Source organism: Trematomus bernacchii, unplaced genomic scaffold, assembly GCF_902827165.1.
Source record: "Trematomus bernacchii unplaced genomic scaffold, fTreBer1.1, whole genome shotgun sequence".
Lineage (NCBI taxonomy): Eukaryota > Metazoa > Chordata > Actinopteri > Perciformes > Nototheniidae > Trematomus > Trematomus bernacchii.
This window is the reverse complement of record NW_022987727.1, coordinates 1200681-1223692: the sequence shown is the minus strand read 5'-3', so window position 1 is coordinate 1223692 and position 23012 is coordinate 1200681. Positions and strand designations below refer to the sequence as shown.

At 39.7% G+C, this 23012-nt stretch overlaps 5 protein-coding genes across 7 annotated transcripts in view; 3 read left to right on the top strand and 2 right to left on the bottom strand.

The window, feature by feature from the left end:
• The window catches only part of LOC117494057 (leucine-rich repeat-containing G-protein coupled receptor 6), a 35724-nt gene extending 30900 nt beyond the window's left edge, over positions 1-4824 (top strand). The window contains exons 14-18 of the mRNA XM_034144728.1: positions 244-315; positions 825-950; positions 1634-1788; positions 2407-2487; positions 2609-4824. Coding sequence (XP_034000619.1) covers positions 244-315; positions 825-950; positions 1634-1788; positions 2407-2487; positions 2609-3864 — 1690 coding nt within the window. The 3' untranslated portion in view covers positions 3865-4824. The remainder of the gene's footprint in view (positions 1-243; positions 316-824; positions 951-1633; positions 1789-2406; positions 2488-2608) is intronic.
• A 141-nt stretch (positions 4825-4965) lies between these two features.
• Positions 4966-8515, bottom strand: ube2t (ubiquitin-conjugating enzyme E2T (putative)). Its single transcript, XM_034144772.1, has 7 exons — positions 8346-8515; positions 7950-8059; positions 6630-6699; positions 6417-6522; positions 6216-6314; positions 5708-5791; positions 4966-5315 (listed from the first exon to the last, which is right to left on the bottom strand). The coding sequence occupies exons 2-7, from the start codon at positions 8056-8058 to the stop codon at positions 5199-5201; spliced, it is 585 nt and encodes a 194-aa protein (XP_034000663.1). The 5' UTR covers position 8059; positions 8346-8515; the 3' UTR covers positions 4966-5198.
• Positions 8516-8606: 91 nt separating this feature from the next.
• zgc:194242 (uncharacterized protein LOC100005854 homolog) lies at positions 8607-11034 on the bottom strand. Of its 2 annotated transcripts, none has more exons than XM_034144771.1 (4): positions 10755-11034; positions 9599-9863; positions 9226-9406; positions 8607-9077 (listed from the first exon to the last, which is right to left on the bottom strand). In XM_034144771.1, the coding sequence occupies exons 2-4, from the start codon at positions 9851-9853 to the stop codon at positions 8881-8883; spliced, it is 633 nt and encodes a 210-aa protein (XP_034000662.1). In that variant the 5' UTR covers positions 9854-9863; positions 10755-11034; the 3' UTR covers positions 8607-8880. The 2 variants fall into 2 exon arrangements, with proteins under 2 accessions (XP_034000662.1, XP_034000661.1); XM_034144770.1 differs by lacking the exon at positions 10755-11034 and adding an exon at positions 10450-10743 and having other exon boundaries at positions 8838-9077.
• Positions 11035-11128: 94 nt separating this feature from the next.
• On the top strand, positions 11129-15446 carry etv7 (ETS variant transcription factor 7). Of its 2 annotated transcripts, none has more exons than XM_034144747.1 (9): positions 11129-11383; positions 11675-11822; positions 11945-12109; positions 12196-12366; positions 13174-13281; positions 13407-13547; positions 14206-14348; positions 14486-14586; positions 14678-15446. In XM_034144747.1, exons 1-9 carry the CDS (start codon positions 11351-11353, stop codon positions 14841-14843), a joined length of 1176 nt encoding a protein of 391 aa, XP_034000638.1. In that variant the 5' UTR covers positions 11129-11350; the 3' UTR covers positions 14844-15446. The 2 variants fall into 2 exon arrangements, with proteins under 2 accessions (XP_034000638.1, XP_034000637.1); XM_034144746.1 differs by having other exon boundaries at positions 13150-13281.
• A 90-nt stretch (positions 15447-15536) lies between these two features.
• LOC117494069 (1-acylglycerol-3-phosphate O-acyltransferase Pnpla3) lies at positions 15537-21145 on the top strand. The gene is made up of 9 exons (XM_034144742.1): positions 15537-17476; positions 17559-17791; positions 17869-17934; positions 18014-18226; positions 18529-18589; positions 18673-18915; positions 19197-19314; positions 19711-19809; positions 19955-21145. The coding sequence occupies exons 1-9, from the start codon at positions 17269-17271 to the stop codon at positions 20139-20141; spliced, it is 1428 nt and encodes a 475-aa protein (XP_034000633.1). The 5' UTR covers positions 15537-17268; the 3' UTR covers positions 20142-21145.
• The last annotated feature ends 1867 nt before the right edge of the window (positions 21146-23012 follow it).

Genomic DNA, 23012 nt, shown 5'->3' with positions numbered 1-23012 from the left:
CCAAATAAAACAATCTGTGGAGGCAAATCCTTCATAGTATGATTAAATGTACCATGTAGAGGCTTTGGTGCTTTTTAGGGGGCTATATATAAGCCAACAAGGCTAAGAAGCATGTGTCAAGATCAAACTATGTAGACTTATTACCTATTACTGACATCTAGTGGTGATCAGTATCCAACATTCAATGTTTTATTACAATTCCTTTCCGTCTGTTTCTCTTATATGGATTTACATTTCTGTCAGTGATCTAAGCTGGAATATGATCGAGTGGATCCACCTGGATGCCTTTGTCTCGCTTCACTCTTTGATCAAACTGTGAGTATACACAGATATATGACTATCAACAAGAATGTTTTTTCCTTTCATTTGTACGTTCAGCAGCTTCCCTTTATCCCCAAAGACGCTTGCTGGATTTGTGCATCTTTAATTAAAGTTAAGCTGGATGTCAGAGGCTTTGCCTTATACAAACACTCCACTCTTGACTATTGTCTTTGGCTGAGTCTACAGAGAACACTGATATGCATGTATTGTTTGAAAACCCCTCTGTGTGGCCAGGAGATTCATCTCAGGTCATGCCAATACAAACTGCTTCATTGTGTGAAGACTGATTAAAGTATGCGTAGCTAAACAAGCAGATCGACTACATCTGACAGGAAGTGTTATCTGGAGGTAATTTGATAGAGCCTTGTCTGAACAGTTTAACATTTCTAAGAGACAAGGACTTTTTGTTACCAACGATGACCCTCTGTAATATATGTAATGAAAACACACTTTGTAAAAGGCCTGATCTGATACTTTTTCTTTCTCAATTTCTTAAATTTCAGGGACCTGACTGAGAATCGCCTGAGCTCAGTACCTGTTGCAGGTTTGGGAGGTCTCACCCATCTCAAGCTAAGAGGCAACACAGAGTTATACGAGGCCTTTAGTCCTGATTACTTCCCCCGTATGAGGTAAAAACACACCATCAAGCCCCTGTTATTCTCTCTTACTTAATGTTTCTTACATGTATTTTGGTTTTTCATCAACAACTTACATAAGATGATAACATACCCAGGTGTGTAACCTGTGGCTGTACAGAACAATGCAACACTTCCCATCCCTTTAATTATCCTACCTCTCACAATTTTCTATTAACACCTTTTATTTACCAAGAGCAGCCAAGGTTGACAATTAACTTAATCACACGTTTTCCTGCAAGCTATTCCTGAGCAGATCTTCAACAATGAGGAAGCATTTGTAGTCAGCAAGTTAATTCTTGTTGAAAAGATGCCCGAAGGCCTGAAAATCAGCAGTGAAAATGAAGAGAACTTTTCAAGGAAATAGGAGCGGGCAGCCGATCAAGTGGCAATGTCAGCATTTGTAGAACATTGTCCAAAACAGAACTCCTGGCAGAGACATTTCAAAAGCAATGTAAAGTAAATGCTTGCATACAGCCATCCACAACGTAAATTGATTAAGACAACTGACAAATTCACCTTATTTTCCCTAGATTATGGGTTCATATGAACTCAGAAACAGATTTATAAGCACTTAAGGTTGCTTTCAAATTTTAATGTAGGTCTTTATGCATTTGTAAGTTGTGCCGTTGTGTCTCCTGGTCTTGTGTCAATACTGTTCCATCGGTTTGTTACAGGGTAATAGAGATGCCTTATGCCTACCAGTGCTGTGTGTATGGATCCTGTGATAGCTACAAGCCGGTGAGCCAGTGGGACACAGAGCAGAGCAACACTGACGAGGACCTACACAAGCGTACAGTAGCCATGTACCCTATGCACGCCGACACACACTGTAAGAAAGCACGCAATTACATTATCTGTGCAAACATATGTGCAGTATAACACACATGGTACACACTTGGAATGGGGGTAAAGTAATAGACAGAAATCTGAGCCCCATATGTCTCTGCTCATTGCCGAATTATTGACACAAGCCCACTTTAAACATGTCAGAGCCTGGCTGAAACCTCAGCTACCTGGCAGCTGAAACACACTTACAGTCGAATGTTGACCCTTCAACGCATTCCTGTGGTAGGAATAAAATATAAGCACCAATAAACCAACATTACATTTAAATTAAAACCATTAAACCTACACCATTAAAGCTGAAAATAAACAATGCTGGGTGTCCCAACGGATACAATAACAAAACCACGGCATGTTACTGATTAAGAGGTATCAGCCTTTAATTCATGGGCCAAATGAAAAAATAAAAACTACCCCGATCAAATATCATGCTAGTGCCAATTTTCCTCGATTCATATTTTTTACTTCATTGCAAAATAATGTTAATGCTTTACGCCCTGAAGCCAATGCCACACACAATGTAAAATGAATTAACTTTTTATACATACACATGGAGAAAAAGCTGTCACGAAATATTGCACAAGCTAACAACGCTTTATTCCAGATGATCCTGACCTGGAAGAGTTCCAAATGGAAATAGAGGAATCCAAACTACAGACCAGTGTTCAATGCACACCAACTCCAGGTACAATTGCAGTAATGATGATCCATTTCTTATCAATTGGCCTTCAGATTGTTTTGTCCCAACAACAGTGTAAGGACATTAAGCCATGCTTATCTACAGCTGATGATTTTTGTGTTTGCAGGTCCTTTCCGACCCTGCGACTCTCTGTTGGGCAGCTGGCTGGTTCGTGTGGGCTTGTGGTCGATCTCCTTGGTGTCTCTTCTTGGGAACTCCCTCCTGCTCCTCTCCCTCTTTGGCTCATCCGGCTACCTGTCACCTCTCCGCTTCACTGTGGCCTGCATGGGTGCTTCCAACCTGCTGACGGGTGTGTGTACATGCACCCTGGCCCTAGTGGACGCTCTAACCCTGGGAGAGTTTGGTCACCACGGTGCCCGCTGGGAGGGGGGTCCTGGTTGTCAGGCGACAGGATGGGTCTGGGTGTTTGCGTCTGAAGCAAGTGTGTTGCTGCTGACTCTGGCAGCTGTTCAGTGTGGTGTGAGCGTGACATGTGCCCGTGCCTATGGAAAGTCCCCGTCCCTTGGGAGTGTGCGCACATGTGCACTATTCTGCCTCACTCTCTCCCTCACCCTTGCTTCTCTCCCACTGGTAGGAGTTGGGGAGTACGGGTCGTCACCTTTCTGCCTTCCCTCGCCCCTGCCACCAACATCCTCTCGACTCCCGTCCTCCCTGGGCTTTCCCTTATCCCTCATAATGATGAACACCTTGTGCCTGCTTATCGTCACGGGCTCATACATTCGCCTATACTGGGAGTTACTGAGGGGAGAATGTGACGGCCTGTGGGACTGCGCTATGATCAAACATGTTGCCTGGCTAATATTCACAAATGGCCTTCTCTATGTACCAGTAGCATTTCTCTCCCTCTGCTCCCTCCTGGGTCTACTCTCTCTGGGTGAGGAGGTGTTAAAATCAGTTCTACTGCTTCTCCAGCCCCTGCCTGCTTGCCTCAACCCCCTCCTCTTCCTCCTTTTCACACGAGACCAGTCCCAGTTTTTCTTCTGGCCTCATCCTAAAGCGCGTCCACAGCTACGTCGGGACCGCACCCTGGACTCCCTTGTTTCTGTGGCGACGGAGAAGAGTTCCTGCTCCGATTCGTCAACACAGGTGTCACATGCAGATTCTGACGCCCTTTATAGTGGGGGGTCCACTCTCCAACCCCGACTGGATCCAATCAGGTTTTCCTACTGCTCCTCTACTTCCTCCGTTCCCCTCATCCCTTGTCAGATACCCCCTCCCACAGCCAGGGATAGAGACAGGGTGACAGGAAGAGGGAGCCAGAATGATGATGAATGTCTGAAGAGTTTGGATCAAGAGACGATTCATAACACTTGTCCTCTGTATCACTCCACCACAACTCCCTCCCTCACCTCTCATCCATGAGCCTCCATGCTAGCTGTCTGAATAGCTGGGACACTAAAGGACCATCATCAAGCCGCAGCAAGACCAGCTCTGGGTTATCAATCCGCAAGCACCTCAGAATGAGTCCCCACAGAGACTGTAGAGTACTAGAGAGAAGTCTATAAGAACACTACAAAGTGCCTCTTAAAATGGAGTGTCACTAAAAGTTCCCTGAGACATTAAAGGAAATACCACAATACATCACGTCTGAAAACAAAAAGACTATTTCAGACGATACCCAGTGGACTGCATCAGACATGAACTTGCATGACAAAAAGAAGTTCAAATATTAAATGTTAACTTCAAAGAAATTCTAAGCATCAGACAAATCAATGGTTTAGCCAGGGGGGAATAAAGGTAGAACCAGTAGAATTTTAAGTGTACATGTTTATACTGGAATGTGATTATGTGATATGCAGCTTAGAGGTTACAGATGGTTCGGTTGTATTCTAAGTGGTTATGTTATTTGTTTGTTATAAAATATAAGTTCTATCCTATTGCTAAGTCTGTTTCAAAGAAAGGGAGTCATTATCAGACACACCAGGACATTTTTACCAGAGTAAGCTAACAATTCACAGGAATGTTATTATCAGATATATTTCTTTACAACTGTGTGGTAGCTGTCAGAGAATGTTGAAACAAAACGGATTGCAGTTTCATCTGGTTTACAATATTCTGTCTCATATATGCAAATAGGAGACATGCAGTTATACAGACTGAATGGGATGTAGCTATCTTTCAACGGACATTAGAGTAGGCTAGCAATATGTACATACAATGCAACTACCTCTGAACTAGCATGGTATTGACTCACTACAGCCTTAAGATGTTTGTCTTCCTTTTTATATGATGAACAGCAAATATATAATTTTATATATTAAGAAATAAATTCTTAGTTTGTAAAAAAAAACTTGCTATTTAGGATGTACATACTTTGTATACAACTGGTAAGCATATGTTTTAATAAAATTATTATCTTCATACTTTTTATGCCATCACTAGTCTGCGTATGCTACCACTGTGAAACACACCTCCATTCCCCGAGAGGCCAAGCATTTCATGTATCAAAATGAATTTCAACAGTTAGTGTTCAAACTCAACTTTAATATCACAAATCAAACAAATACATATACAAATTATACATATAAATATGTGGGTATTTCTGGATTTAGAAAAAGGAATGCATACATGGTAAAAGGAAGTATGAATAAGCACTAAATATAATATTTAAAATCATACCCTTTAAAGGTCGACAGGTATAAGGCTTGGTGGCTCTTGAAAAGAGAGATCTTTGACTTTAACAAGCAAGATGCAAACTACACACAGGTTTTCTTTGTGGGCTCCTCTGCTTCAAGATGGGCAGTGAAAGCCTCTCTTTTGCGGGATGAAGCTTTATGACCTGGAGTATTTTCTTTGTTGCCTTCTTCAACTCCCTGAACAAAGACCGAGATAAAAACTAATGAGTCAATGACAGAACAGTACATATATTGCTCCTTCACATCCAAAAGCTGAGAATTTTGAAATATTGAAGTCACATTTGAATATAGCTCAAACAGTCGGCATCTCTTTGTTACAAGTAAATATTAAGTTAGCAGGTAACACTCTTTCGAGGTACTACAGCACCACCTTGTGAGTAAAATATACCACTACAAAGAGCTAATTCAATGACAGACAGTTCCTTGCAATCATCATGTCAACCACTAAGTATAATGGAGCATACACACGAGCTCAGTGTATAATGAAATAAATTAAGCTGGATAATTATTTCAATCATGAACAACATTAAATATGTTACAACTTCTTCACCCAAACCAGAGAGACTTACCATGTTCTTCTGAACAGCGTGTTCTTGTGTCCACTTTCTGGCTTTCTCCGTAAACAGCTGTTTGTTGTATTTGAACTCTGATGACTGCATTCAAAAAATGTAAATGTCTTTTTACTTGTGTATACGGCAGGGATACACCATTGAATTACAATTCAAATGCCATTTTCAGGCCGTAAGAGGTTTTCTGTGAAAAGATGTAAGTGGATCGGACTGAACAAAACAAGATGTTTCGGGATTTTTGAAAACGTCGGGCTTGTTTTGAAAATGCATACTGGAAAGAGTATTTAATCATTTCCAGGAGCAAGTTTGAAGTATAGTGTTATATAGTTCTTAGCCATTGTTATGTCCACATTTCTTTTTAAGTCTATTGATAAATACATATTTATTGATATTCACATAAGAATATTCACACAAAAAATAAAACCACCACAATATTATTACTTGGAAAAAGGTATGGTATTTTAAAGGTTATTTGATATCTGGGAATGCAAGATTATGTGTGACCTACTATATCAGCCATGAGTGGGTCATCTGGATTGGGCTCGGCCATGAGCAGCTGAATGGAGGAGAGGACTGTGGAGATGTTTAGAGATGGCCTCCAAGCACCCTGAATAATAATACAAATGTATAAAAAATTGACAGCAGACAAACAAAACCAGATGATACAAATGAATCAAAACCAACTTTTTTTGTATTAATCCGTTATTACCTTTGGCGGTAGTTTCAGGGCATCATGACAGATACGCCCTGAGTTGTCAATGTTTGGGTGGTAGATTGGAGTCAAGAAACGCATTTTAGGAGGCTCAAATGGATACCTACGAGAGGAAAACCGCAGGTAAGACTTATAAACTGCATTAAGTGTTTACAATGTAGAAATGGTAGAGAGAACATATATCAATGTTAAGACTTTGAGATAATATACCTTTCTGGGACCTTGATCTCCAAAGTGAAGAGCCCACCTTCATACGGGGTCTCTGTTCCACCCACTATCTCTGTAAACCAGTGGAAGAACAAAACAGAAGATCAGCTAGATAGAACAAATATTCAGTTTATCATAAATACTGTAGGTGGTATAATGCTGAGAACAAATTAAGTATTCTGCTTAGAATAGAGGCTAGTTTCGATCCTAACTAACAATTGTTCAAACCTTCCGCAATAAGTTATAAAAAAAAGAAATTAAATGTATCATATTTAATTTATTAAAACAATATTCACTCACCTTTAATATGCATTTGCCACTTTATGCACAAACTAAAACTATACTTTTTAAATTCTTTGTCACAACCAACAAATCCCTCTGATGGATATATATATCTTTCTTTATACATGACCTCATCTTGGTTTTACTATGAAACACACCTATTCTGCTAAATTCATACTGTCTCTCTTTAATTCAAAGCAATCACAGAATGAATGTAGAATTGGCTTTTTTAAGATAAACTAGTTCACACAATCTTAAACCATGTTGGTTAATAAATACTGCAACTGTATCCTCATATCTCCACAACGTAGGTAATGCATAAGTTTGAAAACAATACAGTAGCCTATAGTGAGTTTTAGTTCAAAGATAGTTCGTTGTTAGTTTGTTTTATATAACACTTCAATGAGTTAAGACCATGGGTGTCCAAACTACGGCCCGGGGGCCAAATGCGGCCCGCGGACCATTTTGAAATCGGCCCTCAGCTAATTCAAAAAGTATAATGAAATATGGCCCACAAATAAAACTTCTGCTTATCTTATATTTTACTTCTTAAATATACATGTTCAAATATATTACACAGTATTCAATTTTCAAATAAATTCAGGCAATTAAAGTTGAAAACATTTTCTAACAAATCTAAGTTGATAAGAAAAAAGCTCAATAACAAATGTACATAACAACCTTGAAATATAACTTTCATATTTCCTCTAATTATAAGCAATCTGAAGCTTCTGTTTTAAGGACTGAGCTGCCAACACTTTTTGTAACAAAATAAATGTAACACTATGGAGTGCTGTGATGTAGGCTGTTTTTTTCTTAAAGCATTTTCAAATATCAAGAATAATTTACCTACATTTGATTGATTTTTCCAACTTATAACTGAACTTATGTTATGATGAGGCAATATACCTCACCTCTAGGGAGTGGCTCAGTCATTCGTATGTTTTTCTGTATGTGGCCCTTGGTGAAAAAAGTTTGGACACCCCTGGTTAAGAAGACATTGTTGGTTTTACATTATCGTGTGTGTTCTCCTGTACTTACGAGCCCGCAGGTCGTCTATCTGTTCCTCCGTCTGCCAGCATGTTATCCCGGGAGGAGGCTCGGTGCTCAGCATCTGAAGTTCACGCTTCAAACGGGAAGCCTTCTGCATTCTGCATCACAACACATACACAGTGGAAATATTGGCCTTTCATTTATGTATTCGTTTTAACCAACGATCGTTGGTGTTCAATCATTACTGATATTGATGTCATTAAATTAACACTTTACGTTTCATATTTCAACGTTATCTAGGTAAGATGAGCTCCAAGCTAACACTAGCTAAGCTTCATTCTTTGATTAGGGACCACCTTAGAACATTTGCGAGTCCAACAACAACGCCAAAGTTAAAATAGTATAGGCTTATGGTTAACTTGATCTTAAAATAAAACCACTTACTTTTCGAACGATTTGACAGTTGTCACCACTTTACAGACGCTGTTGCAGCTCAACTTTTAACTTCACAACACCGTGCAGAGGACCTGCGCTGTTTTGGATTTCCCTCTCCAACTTCTTCTTCTTCTGTTGGATATGTGCACCTAGCCGAGCACCATCGCCACCTACTGTTCATTTTCTAATGTCTTCAGTTACAAGTCTGGACATGATTTTTAAAAATCATATATTGTAGAAGGTTTAAGAAATTAGAGACACACAACTTCATCTTTTCCTACACTTTTACTCTAAACACTGTATGTTACCATAGTAACACACTAACATTAACAGTTGTGAGTGTGAAGGTAAACCATCACAGAAAAAGCAATGCAAGATAAAAGCCTGTTTTTAGCCACAGATAATGGTGAATTATGTTGATAGTGTCCGCTCATTTTTATTTAATTTTAATCACTTTGACATCCAACTCATTCAGTTATAGATACAATTGATTATTTTTTATTTTTGGCATTGATGATGCTTATATTTGTAGTATGATCTCATCTCATTTTGAGGCAGTGGCATAGATAGCCTGAAAAGTAATGTGTTTGTGCTGTTTGTCTTCCATTCTGACATCAGTGAAGCCAGAGTCTCTCAGAGCTGTCATGTAGGCATCCGGGCGCCAGTTCTCCCCTGGCATTACTCGCTTTGCTGCAAAAGCAGCAACACTTGACAGTTTCAGCCCAGTCACCATCAGGCCTCCTGGGTGGGTTCAAGAGAGATGAAAGAATGACTGTGCAGGAAAGCACTACTAAACAACAGCCATATTGCTCGGAAAGTTACAACTTGTCGGATAACATATCTGCCTTGAAAATAAAGTCTGTGTTATGGTTACAAAGTTATGTCTTACCTGGTTTCATTACCCGGTGAATCTCTGTGGCTCCCTTTTTGAGGTCAGGCCAGAAGTAGTAGCAGTTGCAATGGAATACTCTATCTACAGTGCTGTCTACCAGAGGCATTGCCGCTACATCACAATGGTGTAGGGTCACTTTCCCACTGGCCACAAGCTCCTTCATCAGCTCACTTGCCATCTGTAAGAGAAAAAAAAGAGATATCCTTCAATTAAAAAATGTGTAAAGCCCCCACTTCAAATACAAAAATGGCCCAAACTAGAAGCTTAGGGTTTTCTCGTATGTTTTCTGCCTTCTTGCCAAGACTTCAAACAGAAACAGACTTCATTGATTTAAATACTGTATTCCATAATGTCAGTATTCATTCCTGACCTGATGCATGTACGCTGAGTAATCCAGCCCTATAAGATGTCCTGTGGGCGCTGTGAGCAGTTTGGCTGCTGACTGCAGACCTAGACCCGGGCCGTGACCCAGCTCCAGCACTGTGTCTTCAGGTTGGATCCCTGATATCTGCACAACACTCTCCTCAAGAGCACGGTTGCGTACCGTGAGCAACTTACTGACCAGCCATCCTGCCACTGATCGTGTAGGGTGGCCCAACTGTTTTCCAAGTTTTTCCGCAAACATCGCTGGAGAACTGTGACAGCAGACACATTTTTATACAGGTGGTTACAAGACTATTTCAAAAATGTACAAACACAAAATAAAATGTAAATCATTCTTACTAGTATATAGCAAACCCACAAATTACAAATCTTTACTATTTTAAGCACTGGTCTTTTATTAGTGAGGGGGTCATACTGTTTAGAGGTATAGTGGAATCTTGGCATTACTTTTTTTTTATCAAACATAAGTGCCACTTTTTTATATATGTTTGAACTTTGTATGACACCTGAACAACCAGATTCTTCAAAACTTGTAGATTTTCTGTCAGATTTTCAGGTAACCAGCAGACAGGGCAGGTATTATAAGGATTAGCTACACTAAGAACAATTTGAAACCGTTTATAGTGCACATTTGAATTGCACCTGGTTTACTTCCAATTCTTGCATTAAACACATGACTGTATAATTTGAGTGGGGGGTTGTGAAACGTAGGCTCCATCATTATAATTAATAATATTATTATTAAAGCAATAACATATAGCCTATTAATGAAAAAAAGATTGGCCAAAATACTTTATATTGGCTTTCATTTTCAACACTTTCATAAGGTTTACTCACTGTAGCTATCCACCCGTCTACCTTTCCAATCCTCCCTCCAGTCAGAGGGACTTTTATTCTGACACAGGGCACGACACATGTCATGTTTCCTGAGGGATTTCCACTTTGATATTCATTATCACGTTTTCACTGTAGGCTATACAGTACTTAGTCGATGGTAACGTATGTTTGATAGCCTCGGTGCATATGTTCTCTGGTCGGAGGCGTCCCATTACAGTGAACTTGACTCCAGAACATGTCAAGTCTCAACATAGTGAGGGCATTACATTGGTATTAAGTGTTACTCGCCGGATTAAACACCTTACCTAGTTCGTCGTCTAGTGTTATCCTGTAACCAGTCTGCTCCTGTAAACTCAACGCTGGTCTTTCCTTTGCTTTGGTTTTCCTTTAAGCCAGTAAGAGGAGGAGCCTGAAGGACTTTCTGCTTTAAGTAATAGGCGCGCACGGCTCTGTGTACTGCAGTCTGTCATACATGTATCCACATTTATTCACTCACCTCTTGCCATTTAACTTACATTCAGAACACAATGATCCTTCATGTTATATTTAATGCGTGAAAGCTATGTGCTTAAACTTTGCTCCAATACATATGCTGCTAGATCGCTCAAGTGCAATGTTGTTGGAAATGTCCTCCGCTGTTGCTTCCTCCAATCAGATTTGTAGCACACACCCATGACAAGGATTGTGTTGTGTGTTTCTTTCGTTTTCATTTCCCGGAAGGGTCGAATGTGAAAAAAGTGGAGTTTTATTTCTTCGAAAGTTACATCCTGTTCTTTCTTTCTTTAATATGGAGTTCGTGGAGATCTGACATGCAGTGTGTTCCATTTTTCGGACGAGTTACATCAGTGCTTATTAAGGATTAGTGTAATTGTTTACAGTCGAACAGATAAAGGACATTTCCATGGAGAACTTTCCCCCGTCACCTTTGGTCAAGGTAAGTTGAGGTCACAGAAGCAAACAAGGTGTTGTCTTTATAAAGCAGAGATATAAACAGAGCTTTTATAGGATTGAGAGTTTTACATTTTTTATTCTATGGCCAACTTCCATTGTTAAGGCTACTGCAAATGTAACATTTGGGTGAAATGTTTTAAATCCCTCTACATTGTTGTTTCTTTCATGCATTATATTAAACATTATCAAATTATCTGCATTCTTGTTTCTACAGTATACCACGACTGATTGGAGTTTAAGTGTTCTTATGGCAATGTGTGTTGATATTTTGCAGCTAGAAAACAGAGCAAACACTCCTCCATCCATAATGCCCGGAAGGCAAGTCAGCATTCCTCTCAGTGTGCATCACTCCCCCCCTAAACAGCTTCCCTTGCACAGCCCTCCCATGCAGGAAGACCTTTGGCATCTACCTGGACGTCTGCGTAAGTCAAACACTATTACCTTAAAGATACAACTCCAGCATCAGCAAAAGTAGATGTATCTGCCTGTAGCATAAACGCCCTCTGTAACAGTGTGCTTTTAATGATGTGCATCTGTTTTATAGGAATAAACCCATCTCTGTGGGACAAGGAGGACGTTGGCCACTGGCTCCATTGGGCTCAGAGGGAGTACTCACTGCGGAGGCCTGAGAAGGGACGCTTTGAGATGAACGGTCGTGCCCTCTGCCTGCTCACCAAGGAGGACTTCAGACGCCGCTGCCCCAGCTCAGGTAGAAATGAGTGTGCATGCAGAAAGAGAGTATGCTGACTAGTTTTACCCCTGTGTTTTCATACGGACCTCCTTCCTTTTTTACAGGTGATGTTTTGTACGAGATTCTACAGTATGTAAAACAGCAAAGGAGGAGTGTTGTCAGTGACCCCCAAAATTCATCTCCTTCCCCATCAACTGGACGCAACCAGAGCCCAGTCAGCTGCCAGATACCCTCGCAGATTGTCCAAGAGCCCCGGCCTCCCACAGTCAGCCAAGGTCAGCAATGTCTAGAAATAAACTTTAAAACGTATTATTCACAGGAAAGATATGGACAGCAAACCATAAAGGTCAGATTGTCATGTACTGTCTGCGGAGTGCAAGAACAGACACGTCCTGTTCATACAAACACATAGTTGATTGTTGGAGTTGTTGGTGTATCAAATCAAACTCATTTATCCTGGTTAGATTGTCGAAGTGATTATTTCCTCCTTAGCACATGCAGGAATTAATACAGTTTTTTCTCTATACTTGTTGGGGCCTTGACATTTTATTCTCAAACTTTGAAGTTCAAACCTTACCCCTGCGTCTAATAGTCTAGATGTTAATAGGTCCCCTTGTCATGTGATGTTAGAGTATGTTGTTGAATTAACTGAACTGCGTATTATTGTGTTATGCAGCTGCACACATCAGATAAGTGTAGGTATTGTGAAATATCTAAGGTTTTGCGCACACATTGTACTACTAGCGCCTCAAAACTGCATTCTGTTGTTGAGTAAATGTACTTACACCAATGCTGGTTAAGGCATTTATGCGTCACTAGTGGAATACTAATGCACTGTCTCACAAACAAGGTGTTTTCCATTAAAGGAAGCTGGACGTGTGCCAAAAGGTGTGTTGTGTTATATTACAACTCCAGAATATATAATAATGTCTTTGTTCATCAATGTTTCTACAAAATGTTTGTGTTGTGCATTGCTGTACAAATATTTAAGCTGTTGTAAAGTCACTTTTGCTTTCAGTTAAGCTTTTGTCACAGTTCCTCATATTTCTCTCTCACAGTTTTCCTCTCTTTCGCCACTGCAGTTTCGGCAGCTGCTGCACCAACTGTGATCCGCCAGCCTGAGCACATGTCGCCTCTTAGAGATCGACCCTTGATCGTTTACACACACCCTGCTCCACTCACATCTACCAGTGTGTATAATTTATAACAATCTCAGAAAGATGATGCCCAGCAGATGTCATCATTTGCTGTGATATCTGATTGTGTGTCCCTCCCTCTTTGTTGCTCTCTCTATCTTTCCTTCTCTCTCTCTTAGATGGATCAGCAGCTGTCTCTGCATTGCCCCCCAACCAAGTTCAGAGTCCTGTCCAATTAGAGACTGCCAAGGAGCCGCTCAACCTGTCCAGTCGGGAGAAGCAAAGGAGCTCAGCGCACCCCGCCAATGGCCGCATCCCAGGTACATTACTTATTAACGATTGCATAGTATTTACTCTACAGTACAAATATATAAACATATGTGTTTTGTAAGTTTTAAAGGTGCACATATGCAACAAAAAATGAACTATTTTCTAAAACTGCCATACGTATATTCTGACCACTAGAGGGCAGACAAACTCCAAGACACAAGTCTGAAACAGGTTTTCAGAGCAACGTCAGCACGGAGTAGGTGTGTTCTTCCTTGTAGGAGTCCACTATTAAGCTGTAACATTGTTCATTAGCTACATATTCTTCTTTAGCTACATCTCTATGCCTATATGTGTGTATGTGGGGGCGAGCAAAGAGCAACACAGACTAGAAACCCAAAACAATAAACTATGTGTTAGTCTGAGCTGGAAAATGCTTCAGACTGGGAAAATTTGTCCAGTTACATTTTATTCTCCAGTTCAATTTTATTCTCCTATTTCAAAAATGTTGCTTAAGGTAGCCTTAGTGACACACTCCCCCATGTAAAGTATGCAGCTGACAACAGATGCCTACATGCTTAGATATGAACACTGCTTTACAGTTGTACTTTAAAATGAATCTTTTCTTTTTTGGCTTCTTGAAAGTACCTATAATAAAAGCATTATACATTTTGGCAGCATTTGTCTTATTGCTGTCTTAATCATGGCCAGAGTGCAGACTGCTGTGGGACTATGTGTATAAGCTGCTGTGTGATGACCGATATCAAGAATACATCCGATGGGAAGACCACGACAGCCTTGTGTTTAGGGTGGTTGATCCCAATGGACTGGCTCGTCTCTGGGGAAACCACAAGGTGAGCACTGCTCTGTTTCTTTTATCTTACAGGGAATTTCAAAAATGGTCTAAAGACAAAAAATGAAAGACAGGGGACATGGGTCATAATTAATTTAGTCACACGGGCCCTTGATGATGTGTGATCTCTTATTACAGAACCGAGACAATATGACCTATGAGAAAATGTCCAGGGCTTTGCGGCACTACTACAAGCTCAACATCATCAAAAAGGAGCGGGGGCAAAAACTTCTCTTCAGGTCTCCATCCAATTCTGTTTGTCTCATTCCCTTTCTGTATTCTCCCAAAACAAAACACACACATTATTGCCTTTTATCTGCCTCCCTTCAGGTTTCTGAAACTCCCACATGACACAAAGAAACTACATGTTGACCCAGTTGAGTCCCCTGAACACACTTCACCTCAGGAGACAGCAGACAGCAGTCCTACGCAAGAGTTCAGTGAGGACCATTTTGAGGTTTCACCTGATCGTGCTTCTCCGCAGCATCCTCCATAGAAAATGAACCATGGATTAAATGTCCTAAATACAATACAAAAACACAGTGATTACATAATGCAATGGTCACTTGTGTTCCGAAAACAACCTTTGCATCTACAAGTTTAACTAAATGGACTGTTAGGTGTATTTATAGAGGAATTTTTAAACTATGATATTGCTTTCTATTTTTCTGTGAATCAATGTACATAACTGTGATCAATACGAACACTAATTGAAAGAGACAAGGAAAACTGTGAAATAAATCACTTCAATATTCGAACGGACAAATATTCATCAGCTGAGATTTTTTAGGTTTGCTCAACACAGTCTAAAAAATAAAGATGAACTTATTTTAAAATATAATATAAGTCTTGCAATAAGTGATGGAAATTACTGTCGTATCCAGTTTGTTTCAGACTGTTATTAAACAGGTTTAAACAGGGTGGAGTTTTTTCGTGCTGCAGGTAAATTGCCAGTTAATACAGTACAGTAGTTCATTGTACAATTAGTTTTGTTATTCAACTTAAAGACAGTGCATTTGTGAAGTTTAAAATTGTGTTGAGCCTATTGGTTCGTAATTGTAAATGTTTTCCTGATTGAATAAATATTCTGTTAAGCATTTTTTTATATACTATGGTAACTGTTACTCTTGAAGCTCAGGGGTTTAGCACAAGTGATTTCTTATTTGGACATACAAAGTCTGACCTGTTTTGCAAGCTGCATATTTGACAAAAACCCCACAAAAATCACTGTATATGTAAGGGTGTTTATACTTAAGCTATTGTGAAGGACCAGGGTACACAAAAACAAGGAAGGCAGGTAAATAATGAAAAATATGGGGATTAATTAACCAAAAACATATATCGTTTTTAGGATGGGAAACAAAAATTATTTAAGAGGAAGGGGTTAATTATTTATAATATAAACAGATATACTCTTATGTCTAAGCATACATTAATGAACATAAAACTATAAAAAATGGGTGACATGTTGGGTTCTCTTCTGCCCAAGAGCTACTGCCTTCTTCTCCACACTGCAGGCATTTATAACAACGCTGGCCAGTCCATAGTTGAGTGCAGTGGAGAAAATACTTTTGTCTACTTAAAGATGGATGTCTCAGGAGAAGTGGCTTCTTTAAACACCAGTTTAGGGGAATGGCACAGTCCAATTAACGAGGCGCATCTACATAGGCAGGTGTTGTTCAGCAGCTCAGCCTTTTGCCAGGAGCAAGGTGATTTTCAAAACACTGACAACATAGGGGTTAACACAATTACGCAATCAATCTAGAAAAATAAGGTTGGTTAAAAATGTGTTTAGAATAGTGTCTGTGTATGTATGATGTTAAACAGAAATAAGCGTAACCTTTAGGATGTGTGATTGGTTGTGATGCTTGTAGTTAAAGCCTTCACAGCTATGCAAGGCAGGTGTAGTGGCATTACACAACATTAGTTTATCAGCTTTCTTGCCTCACCTCATTTCACCTATACATTCAATATGTAGTATTGCGGTCCCTTCTCTTTGGTTGAGTCTCTTACCAAACTTATTGATTGAAACTCCTGTAAAATGTCCTCAAAGATATGCCTCCTAAAGCCATATAACTGTTGTTATTCAGTGTTTCCAGTGCAGTAGGGCCCCCCAATGTTAAAGTTGTTTTTTGTTGAAGGAGAGACAGTGTGAGGCTGAAGTTCAGTTTTGGCCTATTTAAAATGAGACAAACAAACAGAAAGGTCAGAAATGCAAGGCAGTCACTCGAACATAGTGTCTTTAGCTAAATGTTTCAGCATTAGTAAGCTCGTATAAAAAAATAGACAATATGTGAGGAAAACATAAACACATCCAGAGTAGCATTCCTGCCTCACCTGATGATTTGCTAAAAAATGAGGGCAGGAGATTCCGTAGAGTTGTGCAGATCTGAGCTGAAGTTTTGCTACTTGATTTTCAGAATGAATTATAGTGCTTTATTTAGTTTAGTGTGATAGCAAAACACATTTTTCAACTTGATGTCTTACAATAGTGCCTTAGTGTTCCTTTAGAAAACCATAACTGTGAAATCCTCAAAAACGGTTTTCCTAAAAAGGTCAAAAGTACATAAAGGAAAGCACTTGTTTCAAATATGTTTTATATATTTGTACTTCTTTGGATTTGTTTTTCAGTAATTCGGTATTGCCAAACATGTTTATTTGTTAACTTCTAGGAAATGAAACAGACAAAAAGCCATTGAGAGAGCAGCATGCACTGTATATCACATGGGCTTGACCAATATGGTATGTCTAATTTGGATTGGTTTTAAGACACTGATCCTGAAACAGTCCCCACTCTCTACTGGATTCCTGCTATAACTCAATCTACATCAAAAGAACGAAATCCGTATTTGCTTGAGCATTAATACTTTTCAGATTAATGATTGAAAACATTTAATTTGACAGTTTAAAGCCTTTGGAAAATGGCTCCAGGAATTTCAAGTTATCATTTTAGTGAAAATCCTCTTTCAATTTCCTTCTCTGGATCTGGATTCATGGCTACCTACCAGTTAGGGGTTGCCGAATGCTTCCTAAATAATGCACCGTGGATACTGCGCACGGCGCCTTGTGTCCTGGGTGCCTCTGCTGGGTCTCTGGTGGCAGCTGCTGTAGTCTGTGAAATGAGCATGAGTAAGTGACTTTGTCTTATTTTTTAAATCTACCTCTGTTGCATATATTCACTGTTTCTGAATTTAAGTCTTCAATTTCCCAGTAACTATTCGGGATGAGATGCTGCAATTTGCCGAACAAATGCAGTCTTTTACACTTGGGCCATTTAACCCTTCAATGAATGTTTCCCACTGGTTGGAGAGTATTTTACACAAGCATCTTCCTTCTGATGCCCACCAAATGGCCAACGGGCGTCTCTCTGTGTCTATGACACGCCTGTCTGATGGCAAGCACATTCTCACGTCTGATTTCCAATCCAAAGAAGATGTAGTGCAGGTGAGTTGGCATCCTAATGTTTAAAACAAAACCTAAGCAGGTTAGAAGCAAAAATCTAATTTGAACCATGTCTGTAGGCTTTGCTATGCAGCTGCTTCGTGCCTGTTTACTGCGGTATGCTGCCTCCATCCTTCAGAGGAGTAGTGAGTATTGAATTATCACAATTTCATAATAAGCACATTCTGCTGGTGTGAATAATAATTTATGTGATCTTTTTTATAGTATTATGTGGACGGGGGCTTCAGTGAAATGCAACCAGTGCTGGCGGCACCCCACAGTCAGACCTTGACTGTGTGTCCATTCTCCGGAGAGATAGACATCTGTCCCACCGACACACCTTGCAGTTGGGACATGGTGGTGAGTGGCAGCACCTTGAAGATCAACACGGCTAACGGTTCCAGGATCATTAATGCTCTCTACCCCATGGCTCTAAAGGTAAGACCCCTTTCAAAATATGGAACAATAAATGAAAGTGAACTTCTATTATGATTCGGATTTAATTTAATATTCTTTGGAAGATGATCAATCGTTTTTGTGCTACACATTGACACTATGAAAGACCCATGATGTGTCAAACTAAATGTTTAAGTGAATCCCTTCCAATAATCCCTGTCTAGATTGGATGAGCCTTTACTACCCACATGTTGATGAATCATTTTAAATGAATAGCACCTCCATTGTGAAAAACATTTCTAAAAGTATCCTTTAAAACATAGAATTGTATTTCTGCGCTTTAGACTCTGGAACAGGCCTACCACAGCGGCTACAAGGATGCTATTAATTTCCTTCAAAGCCATAGTAAGTCAACTTTATCTACAGATAAAAACATGCAGATTTAAACATGTTTACACACAATCAATCTATTTTCCCCTTGTATGCAGATCATGGCCGATATTTGATGATCCACAAATTATCCCAAGGAACTCTTAACTGTAACCAAACAAAAACGTGCATGAATCTAGAGACAGACACAAAGGAAGAGAAGGAGATAAAAGTGGAAAAGCAGACTGCTACACTGACATCTTTTACAACCAAGCGACCCGAGCAGAAAGTCAGCTCTACTGAACATGAACTAACTGGAGAGAATAAAGAGCCTTCTCTCCATGTTGACATGATAAAGAAAGGTATGTCTGGTGTACACACTTGTACTAAACTGACAATGATTTACAGACTGCTCTGTTGTTCAGATATAAATAAATGGTTCATTTAAATTACCTGTCCACAATTGGTCAACAAATGTTTGTAAAAACTGATTTCAGCAATCGGTTAACTACATTTAGCATAACAGATCCCCCCCCCACTTGATTTGTAAGTTACAGTATGTCTTGATTTGTAATTTCAAAATGAATGCTGAACCAAATGCAGAGATTGTTATACCAATTATTTGTGAAAACATGTGTTTCAGTTCTGCTCCGCAACGTAGTGACCCATCACAGCAATTTTGGACTCCCTGCAAAAATGTTCTCCAACCTGATCCTCCCTCTGATGCTGTTGTTTCACACACTACTTCAGAGTAGACACAGGTAAGAAAAATACAGAATGTTAACATAGTTGTTTCGGTCTGTCTTCAGTAATTATGCAATGCTAAATTAAGTGGCTGGAGCTTCATACTTAGCTTACAAATATAAGAGTACGATCAATCTTTTCATCAGGCAAGTAATATATATTTCAAATATTAAGGATTCATTTGAGACAGATCTAGAGGAATCCATGCATTTAAAACAACAAATCATGACCAATCTAACTTATGTCATACTAAACCCTGGAAAGTCTATTGACCATGGAATCATTCAGGTCATGGTTACTGCATGTTGTGGTTGTAGTTATACATTTAAACAGAGACACAACTAGCAATTTAGCAATTTAAGAAAATATGGTGTGCAGTTATTCATTGAGTCTTGTCACTCTCTCTCCCCCAGGCTTGAGTTTTGGTTCTGGGCTTGGCATGGCCTGAGGCACTTTACTATATTCTCTTTCAACATATGCATGGGCACCCTCAAGAAGAACATAAAGGATCGGTAAGATTGCATCCTGGAATCATTGCTCTTGTAGTGCAAAAGTCCTCCTTTTGGGATTAGTGGTTGCATATTGTATATTTTCTTTTCTTTGTAACATCTCATGTCTGACCCGACTTAATTTGGACTGGACTTGTCTCCTTTTTAGGCTTGACCCCCCCATCCTGCTGTTGCAGTGGATGATAGCACTTCCATACGAGGCTCCCAAAAAGCAGAGGCCCGCTGCACCTCGATGGAAGTTTCTCTCTTCTGCCCATGGAGAAAATGTTGGCGTGGGCGACGAAAAAGATGGTTCATCCCAGAAACATAAACAAGACATCAAAAATGACGGTTGATGTAATTTAAACACTGTATTATTTTTAACTCTGGTCATGTGCATTTATTTTTAAAGGTAAGCCCTTTAGATTTCCAATCAAGAGAGAAACAAAGTATTGAGTTTTGCATTAATTCAAAAGGGCTTTATGAGATGTTTCTAATATTGTTGTACTTTCTAAACCACATGCAGACCTCCACTAAGGCATTGTTGTAGTAATAATCTAGTCATCATGTACTGGATTTGGGGTATCAAAATACCAAGCGACACTACACAGAATACTTGCCCTCAATAATTAATTCAGGGCACAGTCACGCCATCAGGAAATGGGAGCGTGATCTGATTTGTCACTGGGTTATCAAAGTGTCTTAAGTGGAGTGGGTTAATTGTCAGTAACTGGGTTTATGTTATGCTGTACAACAATTTAATTCTTATCTTCTAAATATTCCTATGTTATACCTATTGAAAATAATGATCAACATTGGTTAATCTCTGAAATACTAATGCGTACATAATATTTATGTGTTTTAAGCCTACAGGGATTTCTGATACCAAAACAAAAAAGTTCACTGCTATTGGAATAATGGTTAGTGGTTCATCAGCTGATTCATGTAAAACAGTATTCACTTGTACTCATTTATGAGTAACATAGCGTCCAAGTGCAACGTCCCAAACTAAACCATTTGCTGCTAGAGAGAATTTAGCTCCAAGGCACTTATCTCAAGTGTTACTAATTTCAATTCCCTTGAGAGGTGACAAACAGTCCTGTGATGTGATGTTTGAACACTGCCCTCTTTCACTACTCGCCCCTTTTGAGCGTAAACATATTATACCTTATAACTGCTGTTCATTGATATGATGTTAGGCATCAGGGGCCTCTGGCATCTCCTCATTGATCTTTTAAAAGTTGTTGCAGGAAAATGTTATAATTCTGACAAATGCCGCCAGTGTCAGGCGCCAATATGTGCTCCTTTGTAACCAACATCAATTAATAAATGGGACTACTCCTATTCCTCTTGTACAATGTGTTTGTTATCTTTGTCATCTATGTGTTGCAGTGACCCTAATCAAAATATTAACCCTTTTACCCCACCTTTCCATGTTGAACTATGGGAAACCTTTGTTAATCAGTCAAGGCCATCACTGAGGTTAAAGGTCCCATGTCATGGCCATTTCTACTGATCATAATTCCATTGTTGAGGTCTACTAGAATAGATTTATATTGTGCAATTTTCCAAACTCACATTGGTTTCTCATACAGCATCTCTGTATAGTATGTGTATTCACTCTCTGGCTGGGAGTTTGTGTGTGTGCTCACACACAGACTCACAGCCTCGCCGCGTCCTGCCGCCTCAGGCTGAGAGCTCCTGAGAGGCGGAGCTGCAGCTGAGAAAAGATTGAGTGTGTGTGTGTGAGGAAGTCCGCGGATTGGTAACGTAAAGGCTCCGCGGACATAAGGTAACTATACCCAAATACGTCACTGTACCCAGGAAGAAAAAAATGGAAAAAGAAAAATCTCCAACGAGGCGTTCTGGGGCAGCATAGACAGGTCTTTTCTGTGTTAGAGTTTTACTCGCTACAGGGTGTTCTTTGAGGGTTTGTGACTCTGCAGGCCGTTTACATGCATAAAAAGCTACATAACACACAAGGGGACCGGTAATAACCAGAAAAGCCTGACATGGGACCTTTGACATATTTTAACAGCTTAACATTAGGATAGACTGCTGTTCTATAGGCAATCCTCTTTCAGGCCTAGTCTCGTTCTGGCACAAAAACATATTGAAAGGTTGATTCTAATATTGTTTTTATTAATAAGGCCAGTCAAACACCTGACCACCATACATATTAAGATATGGCATCGTCACAAATAACATTTTGTGGCTGTCTTTACTTTATTTGGTATCCTTATATTCGATTAAAAAGGGCAGGACTGAATGTTTTTGCCCTAAACATTTTGGAGATATTAAGGGCAGGTCATTTCATTTGAAATTTCTGTAACTGTTAAATCAAAGGGAAGGGACACATACAATACTGATATAAGAAACAGCCTTCCCTTCCCACCTCAATAAGTTTGCACACAGTCCCTGATTTAAATTGGCCTTCTATTGTTCCTATATCTTCCAATTCTAATGATTTTACAATGTGACTTTGACAGTTTGGATACCTGATTAGCCGCTTCAGAAAACGCCCACAAGGTGGAGCATTGAGTGCAAGTGTGGTGCACACTTCAGAGGGGTTGACTGGGAATGTAACAGTGCTTTCATATTAAGGATTACTCTATAGAAAAATACACTATGTGAAACTTTATTTTTAGAATTAACAAAAATCCATTTTGAGATGATTAGGTACACGACTAGAAATGCCAAGTTTGTTTTGAATCCTTTAAGTCAAATTATTTATTGGCTGAAATATGAAATTGGAGGTACATTTATGCCTTGAATACAGTAGCAAGATAAAATAACATTTTGGGAGTGTAAAATGCACAATAGATCCCAGTCAGGCTTGAATTAGACAGTACATGACAGGCAGTTATTGATAGGTGTCTTGACCCCTCAGCTTCATCCCATACCGCTAATTCATCAGCTAATCTGCCTTTCCAGTCCTGCCTCAATGGCAGCATGTGTTTTCACAGAGCCGGAACAGCCCATTTGATCGGTGTGCAACATGTCCTTTTCATACAGATGGTCTGTTACCTGCGGACAGATCCTCTTATATAATGAGTGTGTGGATGGATCATACGGATAACACTCACATCTGCTGCTGTCCTACACCAGCCACTGATCCAGCCAGTCAGCCGGAAAGCAGCTGGCTTTGTAAAGACAGAGAGGAGACACAGCGTGGTGGCTTTGCAGCTGAATCATGTAGGGGTTCATACAGTATATGGTATGTTCAG

Excerpts from the sequence above, each read along its gene's own strand:
- ube2t (XM_034144772.1), bottom strand. The coding sequence starts at position 8,058 with ATGCAGAAGGCTTCCCGTTTGAAGCGTGAACTTCAGATGCTGAGCACC. Across the intron at positions 6,700-7,949 it reads GATAGACGACCTGCGGGCTC|AGATAGTGGGTGGAACAGAG; the intron begins GTAAGTACAGGA and ends ACTGGTTTACAG. Across the intron at positions 6,315-6,416 it reads CCCTGAAACTACCGCCAAAG|GGTGCTTGGAGGCCATCTCT; the intron begins GTAATAACGGAT and ends ATTATTATTCAG.
- zgc:194242 (XM_034144771.1), bottom strand. The coding sequence starts at position 9,853 with ATGTTTGCGGAAAAACTTGGAAAACAGTTGGGCCACCCTACACGATCA. Across the intron at positions 9,407-9,598 it reads ACTCAGCGTACATGCATCAG|ATGGCAAGTGAGCTGATGAA; the intron begins GTCAGGAATGAA and ends TTTCTCTTACAG. Across the intron at positions 9,078-9,225 it reads TCACCGGGTAATGAAACCAG|GAGGCCTGATGGTGACTGGG; the intron begins GTAAGACATAAC and ends GAACCCACCCAG.
- etv7 (XM_034144746.1), top strand. The coding sequence starts at position 11,351 with ATGGAGAACTTTCCCCCGTCACCTTTGGTCAAG. Across the intron at positions 11,823-11,944 it reads GCATCTACCTGGACGTCTGC|GAATAAACCCATCTCTGTGG; the intron begins GTAAGTCAAACA and ends TCTGTTTTATAG. Across the intron at positions 14,587-14,677 it reads GGGCAAAAACTTCTCTTCAG|GTTTCTGAAACTCCCACATG; the intron begins GTCTCCATCCAA and ends GCCTCCCTTCAG.
- LOC117494069 (XM_034144742.1), top strand. The coding sequence starts at position 17,269 with ATGGCTCCAGGAATTTCAAGTTATCATTTTAGTGAAAATCCTCTTTCA. Across the intron at positions 17,792-17,868 it reads CCAAAGAAGATGTAGTGCAG|GCTTTGCTATGCAGCTGCTT; the intron begins GTGAGTTGGCAT and ends CCATGTCTGTAG. Across the intron at positions 18,916-19,196 it reads TGTTGACATGATAAAGAAAG|TTCTGCTCCGCAACGTAGTG; the intron begins GTATGTCTGGTG and ends CATGTGTTTCAG.